The following is an 18,292-nucleotide window of genomic DNA, read 5'->3' as shown; positions in this document are numbered from 1 at the left end:
AAGATAAAATGCATTATGAAATGGGTTGAATCTCCATAACACAACACAATAAAGTAGCCAACACTCACTCGCTGTCTACACCCCACATGTTGCCCAAGCCTAGCCATAACAACACACAACGGCAGTTTTCTAGAATCTACAGGATAAAAGGAAAATCTCACATTAAAATGAAAAAAAAACTCTGGCTGAAGAATCAGCAACAGCAGTGGCACACAGCTTTCAATCCCTTCTGTTTGAATCCCACTCACTGAAGCTGGTCTCCCCATGTGGCTGCTTAGCAACCCCTCTTCAGCACTAAACAGTGAATTATTATGCAGGGTAAAGCATGACCAGCGTTGGCTTCTCACATCCCAGAGTCAGAATCACCTTTATCCGCCACATACATCTGAATGTACAGGAATTTGACTCGGTGAAGTGATCCACCAGTCAGGGAGAAAATCACTCCACGCTGACTCAAACCACCAATGTCCTATCAGAGATCACTCCACGCTGACTCAAACCACCAATGTCCTATCAGAGATCAATCCACGCTGACTCAAACCACCAATGTCCTATCAGAGATCACTCCACGCTGACTCAAACCACCAATGTCCTATCAGAGATCACTCCACGCTGACTTAAACCACAAATGTCCTATCAGAGATCACTCCACGCTGAGTCAAACCACCAATGTCCTATCAGAGATCACTCCACGCTGACTCAAACCACCAATGTCCTATCAGAGATCACTCCACGCTGACTCAAACCACCAATGTCCTATCAGAGATCACTCCACGCTGACTCAAACCACCAATGTCCTAGCAGAGATCACTCCACGCTGACTTAAACCACCAATGTCCTAGCAGAGAGCACAGGGATGAAGAGTTTATATGCTGGTGATTCTCTGATCCACCTCTACGCAGACGACACCATTCTGTATACTACAGGGATGAAGAGTTTATATAACTTCAAAGGATTTAGTCTTTCACTGTTTTTCTTCCAAAATAAGAAAAAGAGTCTAAAGAGTATAGGCCTACTAAAGAGTATAGGCCTACTGAAGAGAATAGGCCTACTGAAAAGAATAGGCCTACTAAAGAGAATAGGCCTACTGAAGAGTATAGGCCTACTAAAGAGAATAGGCCTACTGAAGAGTATAGGCCTACTGAAGAGAATAGGCCTACTGAAGAGAATAGGCCTACTGAAGAGTATAGGCCTATTAAAGAGTACAGGTCTACTGAAGAGAATAGGCCTACTGAAGAGAATAGGCCTACTGAAGAGAATAGGCCTACTGAAGAGTATAGGCCTATTAAAGAGTACAGGTCTACTGAAGAGAATAGGCCTACTGAAGAGTATAGGCCTACTGAAGAGAATAGGCCTACTGAAAAGAATAGGCCTACTAAAGAGAATAGGCCTACTGAAAAGTACAGGCCTACTGAAGAGTATAGGATCTACTGAAGAGAATAGGCCTACTGAAGAGTATAGGCCTACTAAAGAGAATAGGTCTACTGAAGAGAATAGGCCTACTGAAGAGTATAGGCCTACTGAAGAGAATAGGCCTACTGAAGAGTACAGGCCTACTAAAGAGTACAGGACTACTAAAGAGAATAGGCCTACTGAAGAGAATAGGCCTACTGAAGAGAATAGGACTACTGAAGGGAAAAGGCCTACTAAAGAGTACAGGCCTACTAAAGAGAATAGGACTACTAAAGAGCATAGGGCTACTAAAGAGAATAGGCCTACTGAAGAGAATAGGCCTACTGAAGAGAATAGGCCTACTGAAGAGTATAGGCCTACTGAAGAGTACAGGCCTACTGAAGAGTACAGGCCTACTGAAGAGAATAGGCCTACTGAAGAGTACAGGTCTACTGAAGAGAATAGGCCTACTGAAGAGTATCGGCCTACTGAAGAGTACAGGCCTACTAAAGAGTACAGGCCTACTGAAGAGAATAGGCCTACTAAAGAGTACAGGTCTACTGAAGAGAATAGGCCTACTAAAGAGTACAGGCCTACTAAAGAGTACAGGTCTACTGAAGAGAATAGGCCTACTAAAGAGAATAGGTCTACTGAAGAGAATAGGCCTACTGAAGAGTATAGGCCTACTGAAGAGAATAGGCCTACTGAAGAGTACAGGCCTACTAAAGAGTACAGGACTACTAAAGAGAATAGGCCTACTGAAGAGAATAGGCCTACTGAAGAGAATAGGACTACTGAAGGGAATAGGCCTACTAAAGAGTACAGGCCTACTAAAGAGAATAGGACTACTAAAGAGCATAGGGCTACTAAAGAGAATAGGCCTACTGAAGAGAATAGGCCTACTGAAGAGAATAGGCCTACTGAAGAGTATAGGCCTACTGAAGAGTACAGGCCTACTGAAGAGTACAGGCCTACTGAAGAGAATAGGCCTACTGAAGAGTACAGGTCTACTGAAGAGAATAGGCCTACTGAAGAGTATCGGCCTACTGAAGAGTACAGGCCTACTAAAGAGTACAGGCCTACTGAAGAGAATAGGCCTACTAAAGAGTACAGGTCTACTGAAGAGAATAGGCCTACTAAAGAGTACAGGCCTACTAAAGAGTACAGGTCTACTGAAGAGAATAGGCCTACTGAAGAGAATAGGCCTACTGAAGAGAATAGGCCTACTGAAGAGAATAGGCCTACTAAAGAGTACAGGTCTACTGAAGAGAATAGGTCTACTGAAGAGTACAGGTCTACTGAAGAGAATAGGTCTACTGAAGAGAATAGGTCTACTGAAGAGAATAGGTCTACTGAAGAGAATAGGCCTACTGAAGAGTACAATCCTACTAAACACACCGATCCTGTAGAGGTTTTTTAACACATGCTCTTTCCATGACATAGACTGACCAGGTGAATCCAGGTGAAAGCTATGATCCCTTATTGATGTCACCTGTTAAATCCACATCAACCAATGTAGATGAAGAGGAGGAGACAGGTTAAAGAAGGATTTTTAAGCCTTGAAAGAATTGAGACATGGATTGTGTGTGTGCCATTCAGAGGGTGAATGAAAAATACACAATATTTTAGTGCCTTTGAACGGGGTATGGTAGTAGGTGCCAGGAACTGCAACGCTGCTGGGTTTTTCATGCTCAACAGTTTCCTGTGTATCAATAATGGTCCACCACCCAAAGGACATCCAGCCAACTTGACACAACTGTGGGAAGCATTGGGGTCAACATGAGCCAGCATCCCTGTGAAATGTTTTCAACACCTTGTAGAGTCCATGCCCCGACGAATTGAGGCTGTTCTGAGGGCAAAGGGGAGGGGTGCAACTCAATATTAGGAAGGTGTTCCTAATGTGTGGTATTCTCAGTGTATTTGGCTCATCCAAGCCAGCCCTAAAAGAGCAAACAAGATAATATGTTGGAAAAGGCCGACATACATTGCAACATATGAGCTATTTAAAGATAATTACTGTGACAAGTGGACCTAAGTATTCGTGCACTGCCACCATCATGGATTGAAAGCCTTCGCATGTGCAGACAGCCTTCGCTACGCACTCATTCCAATGGCGGAACGATACCTGTCCATGGTGCTGAAGTGACGCCCACTCACCCAGTCCAATCACTGTACCCCCATAGGGCAGCTCAACGTCACAACGTGGAATAATAGCTAGTGATTGACATTAAGACATTATCAATTAACATAGATAAATAATGGGGAGCAAAGAAACATATTGTGTGGGTATTTTCTTTTAGCAAATAATATAATTAACGGTTTTTATTTATTCACCTGGTAAGTTTAAGCAAATGCAAAATCCCCTAATAAAATTCAACGTCACATGTTATCATCGCCTATTAGGCTACTTTGCAGAATGTTAATCTATTTTCCGAATGTAGGTTAAGCTACTCTACGTCACACGTTTTCCAAATGTCATTTTCCTTTAAGATAATGATGTAAGACGTTACTCCCCATGATGTGTTCCCCCCGGGCACCGCTGGAGAATCCTCACGTTAACCGTCTTCACTCCGGTGCCAGCCTGGCGGTTACTTCTGTTCTCCTCTCTGCACAGCAGTTTGGAGACGCGGAGATGGGAGCGCGCTTCACTGGCGTCCAGATTCCCATCTTCACTTTAAGAAAATAACTGCACGCGCATGGCAATTTCAGCACGGTCTCCGTGAACAGCGAACGTGCAGTTGCTTCGGGCAGATGAAGTTACATTGGACCGTTAAAAAAAAAACAAGGACAGGAGCTTGCCTTGCAGAATTACAGAAGTTTGACATTTTTATCCAGAACGGACTGAGGTGCAGAGGTATTGAATCATTTGTTCAATTAATGATGGAATAATGGTGATTTCACTTTGATTTCACTGTAGGATTATATCAATGGACTCACAGCAATAGGACATAGCAATGGACGTGTGTAAAATGATGCATGCATTGGATGCGCTGATCGATTTCATTCAACAGAAGACATGGACGATCGGCAGGCATTTCACGCGCGGCTTTACTGAGGCACCCGAGTTTTTTTTTTTACAGGACTTGTCTTGAATAATGTTGGGGAGGTTTGTAAATGGTGGTCAACAGTGTCCTTGGTATGTCGACCTAATGAGCACACAGAAGACATGCTATTCCATCCCATATAAATTGAAAACTTTTTCGGAAACATCTGCGCGCCTCACGGTGACCGGGATTTGGTTTTGTGCATGAATAAAAAACATGGCACTGAGTGATAATTGTAAAACCCAGCCGGGTAAAGAAACAGGGTCGGTGCAAAACCCGGCGTCTGATGTTATTGAACTAAACGTAGGAGGTCAGGTATACTATACTCGTCTCCATACTTTAACAAGCATCCCCAATTCCTTACTGGGACGGTTATTCTCCACCAAGGGGTCCTCGAATGATTTGGCACGGGACCTCCGGGGACGTTATTTTATCGACAGAGATGGTTTTCTGTTCCGATATGTATTGGATTATCTGAGAGATAAGCAGGTCGTTCTACCGGACCACTTCCCAGAGAAAGGGAGGTTAAAACGGGAAGCGGAATACTTTGAACTCCCCAAACTGGTCAAACTGTTGGCGTCCGAGGAATCGAAACAGTTTCAGGACGACCCTTTTCACAGTGATTTCGACGACGCGTCGCTAGGCAGCGACCAGAGGATATATTCCTCCTACTCTCTGGACCGGAGGTATGGATACATAACCGTCGGTTTCAAAGGCACGTGTGCGGCACCGGGAGGCAAGGACAGTCAGATTGACCCCAAATCCCAAAAAGCAGTACCCAGAATCTTCATCAGTGGAAGAATCGGCCTCGCCAAAGAGGTGTTTGGAAACACCCTGAATGAGAGCCGAGACGCGGACAGGCCAGCGGACAGGTACACCTCCCGGTTCTTCCTCCGGTTCCGTCACCTGGAGCGGGCCTTTGACATGCTGTCGGAGAGCGGGTTCCACATCGTCGCCTGTAACTCGTCGCTCACCGCCTCTTCCATCAGCCATTACGCACCCGAGAAAATCTGGTCCAACTTCACGCAGTACGTCTTCTACCGTAAGTGATTTCCCACATAAAACACTATAACCCTTCTTTAATAATGCCCTTTAGGTTAGGCCACTGGTTGACGCCATGTCACAATCAATTGTTTAAGTGGATTTAGTAAAGGGAATAGTTAAGTATGTTAGACTACGGATGTCTGACAGACTCACTAGGAGACATATAGTTGTCTTAGGCCTATATGGTTCCCTTCGCTATCATCCCTGCACCTGGTTTTAAATAGCTTTTCAAGTTTGTGATTATATACACTGAGTGGACAAAACATTAGGAACATCTTCCTAGCATTGAATTGCACCCCCCTTTGCCCTCAGAACAGCTTCCATTTGTCAGGACATGGACTCTACAAGGTGTTGAAAGCATTCCACAGGGATGCTGACCCATGTTGATTCCAATGCTTCCCACAGTTGTGTTAAGTTGTCTGGGAGGGGATCTCTACTATGACTAGCTTGTTCCATCTCATCCCACGGATGCTCAATATACAGATGATACACTGCTGCCATGAAGGGATGCACCTGATTGGCAGTGATGTTCAGATATCCTGTGGCATTCAAACTTTGCTCCACTTTTATCAAAAGGCCCAATGTGTGCCATGAAAACACACCCCACACCATCACACCACCATCACCAGCCTGTAGTGTCGACACGTGGAATGATGGCTGCATGTACTCATGTGGTTTCCTCCATACCCTAGTCCTCCCATCAGCGTGAAACAGTTTCCTCCATACCCTAGTCCTCCCATCAGCGTGAAACAGTTTCCTCCATACCCTAGTCCTCCCATCAGCGTGAAACAGTTTCCTCCATACCCTAGTCCTCCCATCAGCGTGAAACTGTTTCCTCCATACCCTAGTCCTCTCATCAGCGTGAAACAGTTTTCTCCATACCCTAGTCCTCTCATCAGCGTGAAACTGTTTCCTCCATACCCTAGTCCTCTCATCAGCGTGAAACAGCAGGAACTGGGATTCATCAGACCAGGCAAATATTTCTCAAATTCTCCAGTGTTTGTTCTTTAGCCCATTTTCTATTTTTTTGCTGAAAGAAGGGGAAGTCTGCAAGGTCGTCGGTTGCCATACCCCATTAATGTCAAGGTACGATGAGTTGTGCATTCTTTTATGGTGATGTTGTACTAGATTGTCAATTGACTAACTGTAGCCCATCGTGTCAGCCTCCTCTGTCCTCTTTCATCAATGACCCATTTTCGACCACTGGCCTGCCATTGGCTGGATGTCCTCTGGGTAGTGGACCATTCATGATACACATGGGAAACTGTTGAGCGTGAAAAACCCAGCAGCGGTGCAGTTCTTGACACACTCAAACTGGTGTGCCTGGCACCTTTTACCATACCCCGTTCAAAGGCACTTAAATATTTTGTCTTGCCCATTCACCCTCTGAATGGCACACATGCACAATCCATGTCTCAAGGCTTAACAATCCTTTTTAATCAGTTTTCTCCCCTTCATCTACACTGATAGAAGTGGATTTAACAGGTGACATCAATAAGGGCTCATAGACTAACCAGGTGAATCCAGGTGAAAGCTATGTCATGGAAAGAGCAGGTGTTCTTAATGTTTTGTACCCTCAGTGTAAGTGCCACACACACGCACACACACACACACACACACACACACCTCATGCTGTCAGTATAGAGGAGGTAGGGCTATATCATGAATAAAATAGTAACGTTACCACTGCATCGACCAACATCATTTATATTCTGTATACCACTTTGACAGTAGTGTGTGTGTATGTCACGGTGTGTGTGTTATAGTGTGTGTGTGTGTGTGTTGCTGTGTTCAAGACAACTGGGAACTGAAAAATACGAGGTCAAATCCTGATGTCAGTGATTTTCAGGTGGGAAAGTCAGAGTTCTAGAAAGAGGCCTGAGTTCCCAGTTGGATGACCGTTCAAATCCATTTTTCCCAGTCAGACTTAGTTTCCAGTCTCCCAGTTGTTTTGAATGTGACATTAGTCACAGTGTGTGTGTGTGTTTGTGTCACTGTTTGTGTGTGTATGTGTGTGTGTCACAGTGTGTGTGTGTGTCACAGTGTGTGTGTGTGTTTGTGTCACTGTTTGTGTGTGTATGTGTGTGTGTCACAGTGTGTGTGTGTGTGTGTCACAGTGTGTGTGTGTGTCACAGTGTGTGTGTGCTACACCAGCCAACATCCTTTCACATTCATTCCCTCCCTGGTCTATACCCTCCCTGGTCTATACCCTCCCTGGTCTATACCCTTCCTGGTCTATACCCTCCCTGGTCTATACCCTCCCTGGTCTATACCCTTCCTGGTCTATACCCTCCCTGGTCTATACCCTCCCTGGTCTAAACCCTCCCTGGTCTATACCCTCCCTGGTCTATACCCTCCCTGGTCTAAACCCTCCCTGGTCTAAACCCTCCCTGGTCTATTCCCTTCCTGGTCTAAACCCTCCCTGGTCTAAACCCTCCCTTGTCTATACCCTCCCTGGTCTAAACCCTCCCTGGTCTAAACCCTCCCTTGTCTATACCCTCCCTTGTCTATACCCTCCCTGGTCTAAACCCTCCCTGGTCTAAACCCTCCCTGGTCTATACCCTCCCTGGTCTAAACCCTCCCTGGTCTATACCCTTCCTGGTCTATACCCTTCCTGGTCTATACCCTCCCTGGTGTAAACCCTCCCTGGTCTATACCCTCCCTGGTCTAAACCCTCCCTGGTCTAAACCCTCCCTGGTCTAAACCCTGCCTGGTCTAAACCCTGCCTGGTCTATACCTTCCCTGGTCTATACCCTCTCTTGTCTATACCCTCCCTGGACTAAACCCTCCCTGGACTATACCCTCCCTGGTCTAAACCCTTCCTGGTCTATACTCTCTCTGGTCTAAACCCTCCCTGGTCTATACCCTCTCTGGTCTAAACCCTCTCTGGTCTAAACCCTTCCTGGTCTATACCCTCTCTGGTTTAAACCCTCCCTGGTCTATACCTTCTCTGGTGTCACGAGCTGGCTCGAAGAACAACAGGAGAGGTAGAGTCAGGCGCAGGAGACAGAGAGTTCGTGACCACACTTCTTTATTTGAAGTAACGGGATGTGGTCGTCAAAGTATAGGGGCGCAGCCCTTAAATATTCTGCGATGGTGTACACAAATAAAATAAACCACTGGCAGAAGGAAAACTCAGTACACGTTCTTTTTGCACACAAAACCCGGACAAGCAACACAATCACGTACAACCACATACATCCTACACTAACCTAAATAACCCCCCCTTACTAATGACTAACCCAAAACAGGTGCGTGCCTACCTAGACCTAACCAAACGAAAGTGAAACAAAAAGGGATCGATGGTAGCTAGTAGGTCGGCGACGATGACCGCCGAGCTCCGCCCGGCCGAGGAGGGGCGCCACCATCCGTCACTGTCGTGACAGTACTCCCCCCCTGACGCGCGGCTCCCGCAGCGCGCCGTCGCCGGCCTCGAGGACGCCCCGGAGGGCGAGGCGCAGGGCGATCCGGATGGAGGCTGTGGAACTCCCAGATGAGCGCTGGGTCCAGTATGTCCTCCACCGGTACCCAGCACCTCTCCTCCGGGCCGTACCCCTCCCAGTCCACGAGGTACTGCAGGCCCCTCGCCCGGCGTCTGGAGTCCAAGATGGACCGGACTGTGTACGCCGGGGGCCCCCCGATGTCCAGGGGTGGTGGAGGGACCTCCCGTACCTCATTTTCCTGTAGCGGACCAGCTACCACCGGCCTGAGGAGAGACACATGAAACGAGGGGTTAATACGATAATAAGGAGGAAGTTGTAATCTGTAACACACCTCGTTTATTCTCCTCAGGACTTTAAATGGCCCCACAAACCGCGGACCCAGCTTCCGGCAGGGCAGGCGGAGGGGCAGGTTCCGGGTCGAGAGCCAGACTCTCTCCCCTGGGGTGAACACGGGGGCCTCGCTGTGGTGCCGGTCAGCGCTCGCTTTTTGTCGCTCCCTGGCTCGTTCCAGGGATTCCTGCACAGCGTTCCAGGTCTCCCTTGAGCGCTGCACCCATTCCTCCACCGCAGGGGCCTCCGTCTGGCTCTGATGCCATGGCCCCAGGACCGGCTGATAACCCAACACACATTGGAATGGTGACATGTTGGTGGAGGAGTGGCGCAAAGAGTTCTGAGCCATTTCGGCCCATGGCACGAACCTTGCCCACTCCCCTGGCCGGTCCTGGCAGTAGGACCGCAGGAACCTGCCCACCTCCTGGTTTACCCTTTCCACCTGCCCATTACTTTCGGGGTGAAACCCCGAGGTCAGACTGACCGAAACCCCCAGTCGCTCCATAAACGCCCGCCACACTCGGGACGTGAACTGGGGGCCTCGATCTGAGACGATATCCTCGGGCACCCCGTAGTGCCGGAAGACGTGGGTGAATAAGGCTTCCGCGGTCTGCAGGGCCGTAGGAAGACCGGGTAACGGAATTAGACGGCAGGACTTAGAAAACCGGTCCACAACGACCAGGATCGTAGTGTTGCCCTGAGACGGCGGGAGATCGGTCAAGAAATCCACCGCCAGGTGGGACCATGGTCGTTGTGGAACCGGGAGGGGTTGTAATTTCCCTCTAGGCAGGTGCCTGGGAGCCTTACTCTGAGCGCACACCGAACAGGAGGAGACATAGTGCCTCACGTCCCTCACCAAGGTGGGCCACCAGTATCTCCCACTAAGACCACGTACTGTCCGCTCAACCCCTGGGTGACCCGAGGAGGGAAGCATGTGAGCCCACCGAATCAGCCGATCGCAAACACCGAGCGGAACGTACTTCCGACCCACTGGACACTGTGGAGGAGTAGGCTCCGTCCGTAACGCCCGCTCGATGTCCGCGTCCACCTCCCAGACCACCGGTGCCACCAGGCAGGAGGCTGGAAGTATGGGCGTGGGATCGGTGGACCGTTCCTCGGCGTCATGGAGACGAGACAGTGCGTCGGCCTTAGTGTTCCGGGAACCTGGGATATACGAGATGTTAAACCGAAATCTCGTAAAGAACATCGCCCACCTGGCTTGACGCGGGTTCAGTCTCCTCGCCGCCCGGATGTACTCCAGATTGCGGTGGTCAGTCCAGATGAGAAAAGGGTGACGCGCCCCCTCAAGCCAATGTCTCCACACCTTCAGGGCTCTGACCACAGCCAACAGCTCCCTGTCCCCCACATCATAGTTACGCTCCGTCGGACTCAACTTCCTAGAGAAGAAGGCGCAGGGGCGGAGCTTGGGGGGGGCGCCCGAGCGCTGGGACAGCACGGCTCCTACCCCAGCCTCGGACACGTCCACCTCCACTATGAAGGGCAAAGAGGGGTCCGGGTGCGCCAGCACCCGGAGCGTCGGTGAACAAAACCTTCAGACGACTAAAGGCCCTGTCCGCCTCCGCGGACCACTGCAACCGCACCGGGCCCCCCTTCAGCAGTGAGGTAATGGGAGCCGCCACCTGCCCAAAGCCCCGGATAAACCTCCGGTAGTAATTGGCAAATCCCAAAAACCGCTGCACCTCCTTCACCGTGGTGGGAGTCGGCCAATTACGCACGGCTGAGACGCGGTCACATTCCATCACTACCCCTGATGAGGAAATGCGATACCCCAAGAAAGAGACGGCTGGTTTGGAAAACTCACATTTCTCAGCCTTGACGTATAGGTCATGCTCCACCAGTCGCCCAAGCACTTTACGCACCAGAGACACATGCTCGGCGCGTGTAGCGGAGTAGACCAGAATGTCATCGATGTACACCACTACACCCTGACCGAGCAGGTCCCGGAGAATCTCGTCCACAAAGGATTGGAAGACTGCGGGAGCATTCTTTAACCCATACGGCATGACGAGGTACTCATAATGGCCAGATGTGGTACTAAATGCAGTTTTCCACTCGTCCCCTCCTCGGATACGCACCAGATTATATGCGCTCCTGAGATCCAATTTCGTGAAGAAGCGCGCCCCGTGAAATGACTCCATCGCCGAGGCGATGAGAGGTAGTGGGTAACTGAAACCCACTGTGATGGCATTTAGACCTCTATAGTCAATGCACGGGCGCAGACCTCCCTCCTTCTTCTTCACGAAAAAGAAGCTCGAGGATACGGGTGAGTGAGATGGCCGAATGTATCCCTGCCTCAAGGACTCAGTGACGTATGTCTCCATAGCTGCTGTCTCCTCCTGAGACAGGGGATAAACGTGACTAAGAGGAAGGGCAGCGCCCACCTGGAGGTTTATCGCACAGTCTCCTCGTCGATGAGGTGGTAATTGGGATAGCCAAATCGGCATACTCTGAGGGAATGCGCACGGTGGAGACTTGGTCTGGACTCTCCACCGTAGTCGCACCGATGGAAACTCCTATGCACCTGCCCGAGCACTCATTTGACCACCCCTTAAGAGCCCTCTGTCCCCACGAAATCTTAGGGTTGTGAGTGGCTAGCCAGAGAATCCCTAGAACCACTGGAAACGCTGGGGAATCGATGAGGAAAAGACTAATCCGCTCCTCATGACCCCCCCGCATTACCATGACCAGAGGTACAGTGACCTCCCTGACCAGCCCTGACCCTAGTGGTCGACTCTCTAGGGCGTGCACGGGGAAGGGTTGGTCCAACTGGACCAGGGGAATCCCTAACTTAGCCGCGACCCCACGGTCCATAAAACTCCCTGCTGCGCCTGAATCGACTAGCGCCTTAAACCGGGAGTGAGGGGAGAAACAAGGAAAAGACACTGACACATACATGTGACGTACAGGGGGCTCTGGGTGAGGCTGGTGCTGACTCACCTGAGGTGTCAAAGGAGCGCTCTGCCTGCCGTCTGGACTCCTAGGGGAGTCTCCCCAGCACCGGTCCACAGTGTGCCCTCTGCGACCACATGAGGTGCAGGAGCGACCTCCCCCTCCAGTCTTCCTGGCTGCTGCCCCCCCTATCTCCATAGGCGTGGGAGCAGGAGGGCTGGAGGGTGGACTGAGCAGGGCCCGGGTCGGACGTCCGCGGGCGGCCAGCAGATTGTCCAGTCGGATGGACAGATCCACCAGTTGGTCCAGTGTGTGGGTCGTGTCCCGACAGGCTAATTCCCGGCGGACGTCCTCCCTCAAACTACAACGGTAGTGATCTATAAGGGCCCTCTCATTCCACCCTGCTCCCGCGGCCAGGGTCCGGAACTCGAGAGCGAAATCCTGCGCGCTCCTCGTCTCCTGCCTCAGGTGAAACAGCCGCTCACCCGCCGCTCTCCCCTCCGGGGGATGATCGAATACTGCCCGAAAGCGGCGGGTGAACTCTGGGTAGTTGTCCCTGGCTGAGTCCGGACTGTCCCACACGGCGTTTGCCCATTCCAGGGCCTTACCCGTGAGACAGGAGACGAGGACGCTGACGCTCTCCTCCCCCGAGGGAGAGGGACGAACGGTCGCCAGGTATAACTCCAACTGGAGTAAGAAGCCCTTACACCCAGCGGCCGTTCCATCGTACTCCCTGGGGGGAGCGAGTTTCACCCCACTGGTACTGGGGGCTGTGGGTGCTGGGGGGGGCGCAGGCTGTTGGCCTGCCGCGTTCGGGGGGCCGAGAGCGCGTCGGTCCCAGCTCTCCAGGCGCGCCAACACCTGATCCATGGCGTTCCCCAGCCGGTGGAGCAGGGTGGAGTGTTGGTCCACGGTCTCCTCCATGGACATGGCTGGTGCTGAAGCTCCTGCTGACTCCATTAAGTTGTGTGTACGTGATTTCTGTCACGAGCTGGCTCGAAGAACAACAGGAGAGGTAGAGTCAGGCGCAGGAGACAGAGAGTTCGTGACCACACTTCTTTATTTGAAGTAACGGGATGTGGTCGTCAAAGTATAGGGGCGCAGCCCTTAAATATTCTGCGATGGTGTACACAAATAAAATAAACCACTGGCAGAAGGAAAACTCAGTACACATTCTTTTCGCACACAAAACCCGGACAAGCAACACAATCACGTACAACCACATACATCCTACGCTAACCTAAATAACCCCCCCTTACTAATGACTAACCCAAAACAGGTGCATGCCTACCTAGACCTAACCAAACGAAAGTGAAACAAAAAGGGATCGATGGTAGATAGTAGGTCGGCGACGATGACCGCCGAGCTCCGCTCGGCCGAGGAGGGGCGCCACCATCCGTCACTGTCGTGACATCTGGTCTAAACCCTGCCTGGTCTAAACCCTGCCTGGTCTAAACCCTGCCTGGTCTATACCCTTTCTGGTCTAAACCCTCTCTGGTCTAAACCCTCCCTGGTCTAAACCAGACCTAAACCAGACAGTTTTGCCATTTAGCTGAAGGAGGAAAGAAAGTTTGGCCACTAGCGACTGCCTACCTACCTTCATTAATAAGTAATCTGGCTCATCCCTTGCTTTCTCTCTTCTTATCCCTTGCTTTCTCTCTCCTCATCCCTTGCTTCCTCTGTGTGGAGAGAGGAGGGAGATGTTGCACCATATGGCCAATTAAAAGACACTTTGTTCGTAATTCCAAATGGTTCCCCTCGGATTCCTGAAGGAAATCCAGCTGGCAGGTCAAGGTTGTGGGTTGGATTTTTTGGGGGTGAAATCCAGCTGGCAGGTTAAGGTTGAGGGTTGATGTGGTGGAGGGTTTTAGGGAGGTGGAATAACTGCAGCTAAGGAAGACATATGGTTGGCTAATGATTTGCCTACGGAGTCGTTAATATAATTAAAATAGAATAGGTGGGTGTTGACCTCCTAACACCAATTTTAGAGGCATTTTTACTGAGGCATTGTGGAGTCTTGTGGAGAATGGAGACTTGGCATACGGTGATCACTGACGACCTCTAGCCTCACTGACAGACGCTTCTCCTGGACAGGGGGAAAGGACAGAGAGGGAGAGGAGGAGAGGGAGAGAGAGCGAGGAAGAGAGAGAAGTAGACTGGGTCAGAAGTAGAGGAGACTGGCAGAGGGAGAGAGAAGGGACGGAGTGAGAGAGAAGGGACGGAGGGAGAGAGAGAGAAGGGACGGAGGGAGAGAGAAGGGACGGAGGGAGAGAGAAGGGACGGAGGGAGAGAGAAGGGAGAGGAAGGGAGAGGGAAGGGAGAGAGGAAGAGAGAACGAGAGAAGGTTGAGAGGAAGAGAGAGAGAGAATGGAGAGAGGAAGAGAGAGAGAATGAGAGAAGGGAGGGAGGGAGAGAGAGAGAGAAGGGAGAGAGGGAGAGAGAAGGGAGGGTGGGAGAGAGAGAAGGGAGGGAGGGAGAGAGGAGAGAGAGAGAGATAGGGAGGGAGGGAGGGGGGAGAGAGAGAGAGAGAGGGAGGGAGGGAGAGAAAGAGGAGAGAGAATGAGAGAAGGGAGAAAGAGAGATGAGGGAGAGAGATAGAAAGAGAGAGATGAGAGGGAGGGAAAGAGAGAGAGAGAGAGAAGGGAGGGAGGGAGAGAAAAGGGAGAGAGAGGGAGAAGGGAGGGAGGGAGATAGAGACAGAGAGAAGGGAGGGAGGGAGGAAAAAGATACTGTGAAGGAGATGGATGAGGCAGAGGGATGAAGACTAGGTCAGAAGGAGAGGAGACAGACAGAGAAAGAGAGAGTGATGGCGAGAAGGGGAGAGGGGGAAAAAATAAAGAGATGGGCAGAGGCAGAGGGAGGGAGAGAGATAAAGCTGGTTCTGGGGCTCTGTTCACAAACACAAACAGACACCACAGAGCCCCAGGACAGATTAGACCCAACCAAATCATGAGAAAACAAACAGATAATTACTTGACACATTGGAAAGAATTTACAAAAAAACAGAGCAAACTAGAATGCTATTTGGCCCTAAACAGAGAGTACACAGTGGCAGAATACCTGGCCACTGTGACTGACCCAAAATGAAGTTAACCTTTGACTATGTACTGGAGGTGGACAGAGACATACTTTACTTTGTCAATGTGTCACGTCCTGACTAGTATAAAGGGTTATTTGTTATTGTAGTTTGGTCAGGGCGTGGCAGGGGGTGTTTGTTTAGTGTGTTTCGGGGTTTTGGTGTATGTTCTATGTTTTCTATTTCTATGTGGTTTTTCTAGTTTTTTATTTCTATGTTGTGTTTTTTCAATGACCTCCAATTAGAGGCAGCTGGTTGTCGTTGTCTCTAATTGGAGGCCATATTTAAGTGTGTTTGTTTTCACTTGTGTTTGTGGGTGGTTGTTTCCAGTTTAGTCTGTGCACCTTACTGGACTGTTATCGTCGTTATTTTGTTTAAGTGTGTTTCCCTTCAATAAATACGAAGATGAGCAATATACCCGCTGCATATTGGTCCGATGATTTCTCCTCTTCAGACGACGAAGATTATGACACAATGGTAGGTTATGGGGGGACTCTTTGGGGAGATTCACCTATTGCTCACCTCTTGGCCACAGTACAGTAGACTATATGATTACAGACATTGACCCTTTCTCTCTCAGCTCATTCACTGTCAAGACACTAACACCTCTGTCTGATCACAGCCAAATTACGTTGTTCCTCAAAAGAACAGACATGGAAACAACCACACATTCACAGCCCAGTAAGCTATACAACATCAGAAATGCATACAGATGGGCCCAAAACAGCACAGAAGAATACCAGAAAGTAACCTGTAACCAAAATATCCTAACACTCTTAGATAACTTTCCGGATACCACATTCACTCACAGTAAAGAAGGCATCAATCTAGCAGTAAAAAACATCAACTATATATTCAGGAAAATGGCAAAAGAAGCACAACTGAAATTGATAAAAAACAAATCATAAAAGACCACAGATGACAACTGGTTTGATGCAGATTGTAAAATTATAAGGAAAAAACTTAGAACACTATCCAACCAAAAGCACAGAGACCCAAATAATGGTGAATTATGCCTTCCTTACTGTGAGACTTTAAAACTCTATAAACGTACACTCAGAACCAAAAAAGCACAGTACAACAGCAAGCAGCTGACACTAATTGAGGAGTCCATAAACACGAACAACTTCTGGCAAAATTAGCGATACAAAATGGTGACATATGGACAACCCATTTTAAAACACTACAACACCGTTCAAATTGACACAAACGCAGAGCAATGCTAAATTCATGAGAAGTTGAATGGATTAGAAAAAGCTATAAAGGACAATCAAAATCCATTGGACCCCAATTACTGACTAGGAGCTCTATAAGAAACTTCAGGCTCTCAAATTTAAAAAAGCATGCGGACGTGATGGCATCCTAAATGAGATGCTCAAACTCACGAGTGAAACATTTCAATTGGCTATATTAAAACTGTTTAATTTGATCCTGAGTGTAGGTTATTTCCCTGACATCTGGTATCAAGGACTCATAACCCCAATCTTTAAGAACGGAGACAAATTTGACCCTAACAATTACAGAGGCATTTGTGTGAACAGTAACCTGGGGAAGGTTTTCTGTAGTATTATCAATGTAAGAGATCTAAACTTCCTTAATAAGCACAATGTCTTGAGTAAAATCGAAATTGGATTTATACCAAAACATCGCACGACTGGTCATATTTACACTCTACATACCCTGATAGATAAACGTGTCCGACAAAATAATACCAAAATATACACTTGCTTTGTCGACTTCCAAAAAGCCTTTGATTCTATTTGGCATACAGGACTGTTCTACAAAGTTATTGAAAGTGGTGTAGGGGGTAAAACATATTACATAATTAAATCAATGTATACTGGCAATACGTGCAGCATTAAAATTGGTAAGAAAAGAACATAATTCTTTATCCAGGGGCGGGGCCTTCGCCAGGGTTGCAATCTGAGCCCTGCACTCTTCAACATTTACATCAACGAATTGGCCACTATCCTAGAAAAAGCCTCAGCCCCTGGTCTTAGTCTCCACAATTCAGATGTTAAATGCCTACTCTTCGCAGATGACCTATGCCTGCTGTCACCCACAGCACATGGCCTACAGCAGAGCCTGGACCTGCTAACCCCAAAAATACTAAAATAATGATTTCCAGAGAAGATCCAGATCTCAGGGAATTAGACCAAAGTTCTCAATTGCTACAAAATATATAGAGTACTGCACACACTACAATTACTTAGGTTTAAAAATAAGCTCAGCTGGACACCTTAATGAGGCAGTGAATGAATTGAGAGAGAAAGCACGCAGAGCATTCTACGCCATTAAAAAACAAATTCAAATTGGCTAAAACTAATTGAATGTGTCATTGAACCAATTGCACTTTATGGCAGCGAGGTGTGGGGTCCACTTGCAAAACAAGGTTTCAACAAATGGGACAAACACCCCATTGAAACTCTGCATGCAGAGTTCTGTAAGATTCTCCTACATGTCCAGAGGAAAACTACAAACAATGCATACAGGGCAGAATTAGACTAATATCCACAAATAATAACTACTCAAATAAGAGAAATTAAGTTTTGGAAACATCTAAAATACAGTGACCCGCCTCTCATATCATTACCAAGCCCTGCAATGCCAAGAGCTGAGCAAAGAAAAGAGTCCCCTCATCCAGCTGGTGCTGGGGCTGAGTTCACAAACCTGTTCTACTAACACAATGAAGCCCCAGGACCAGAACATCCAATCAATCAGAATAAAACAAATTACAACACAGTCAAACTAAAACTACATTGCTTATTGGGAAATACAAGCACAAAGCAAAATGCAGTGCTATCTGGCCCTAAATCGCCAATACACCGTGGCTAACTATTTGACCATGGTTACTGATCAAAACCTTAGAAAAACCTTGACAAAGTGCAGGCTCAGAGAGCACAGCCTTGCCATTGAGAAGGGTAGACACAGGAAACCCTGGCTCCCTGTAGAGAAAGGGCTTTGCAACCACTGCACCACAGCAGAACCTGAGACAGAGCTGCATTTCCTGACAAAATGTTTATAAATATAACACAATTAGAGAGTGTCATTTC

At 48.6% G+C, this 18,292-nt stretch overlaps 1 protein-coding gene across 1 annotated transcript in view; it reads left to right on the top strand.

Moving 5' to 3' along the window:
- The first annotated feature begins 3,979 nt into the window (after positions 1-3,979).
- The window catches only part of LOC115205683 (BTB/POZ domain-containing protein KCTD16), an 82,132-nt gene continuing 67,819 nt past the window's right edge, over positions 3,980-18,292 (top strand). Inside the window, exon 1 of the mRNA XM_029771919.1 lies at positions 3,980-5,478. Coding sequence (XP_029627779.1) covers positions 4,653-5,478 — 826 coding nt within the window. The 5' untranslated portion in view covers positions 3,980-4,652. The remainder of the gene's footprint in view (positions 5,479-18,292) is intronic.

This window comes from Salmo trutta, chromosome 13 (assembly GCF_901001165.1).
Source record: "Salmo trutta chromosome 13, fSalTru1.1, whole genome shotgun sequence".
In the NCBI taxonomy this organism is placed as follows: domain Eukaryota; kingdom Metazoa; phylum Chordata; class Actinopteri; order Salmoniformes; family Salmonidae; genus Salmo; species Salmo trutta.
Note: the sequence above shows the minus strand (reverse complement) of the source record. Positions and strands in the feature narration are given on the sequence as shown.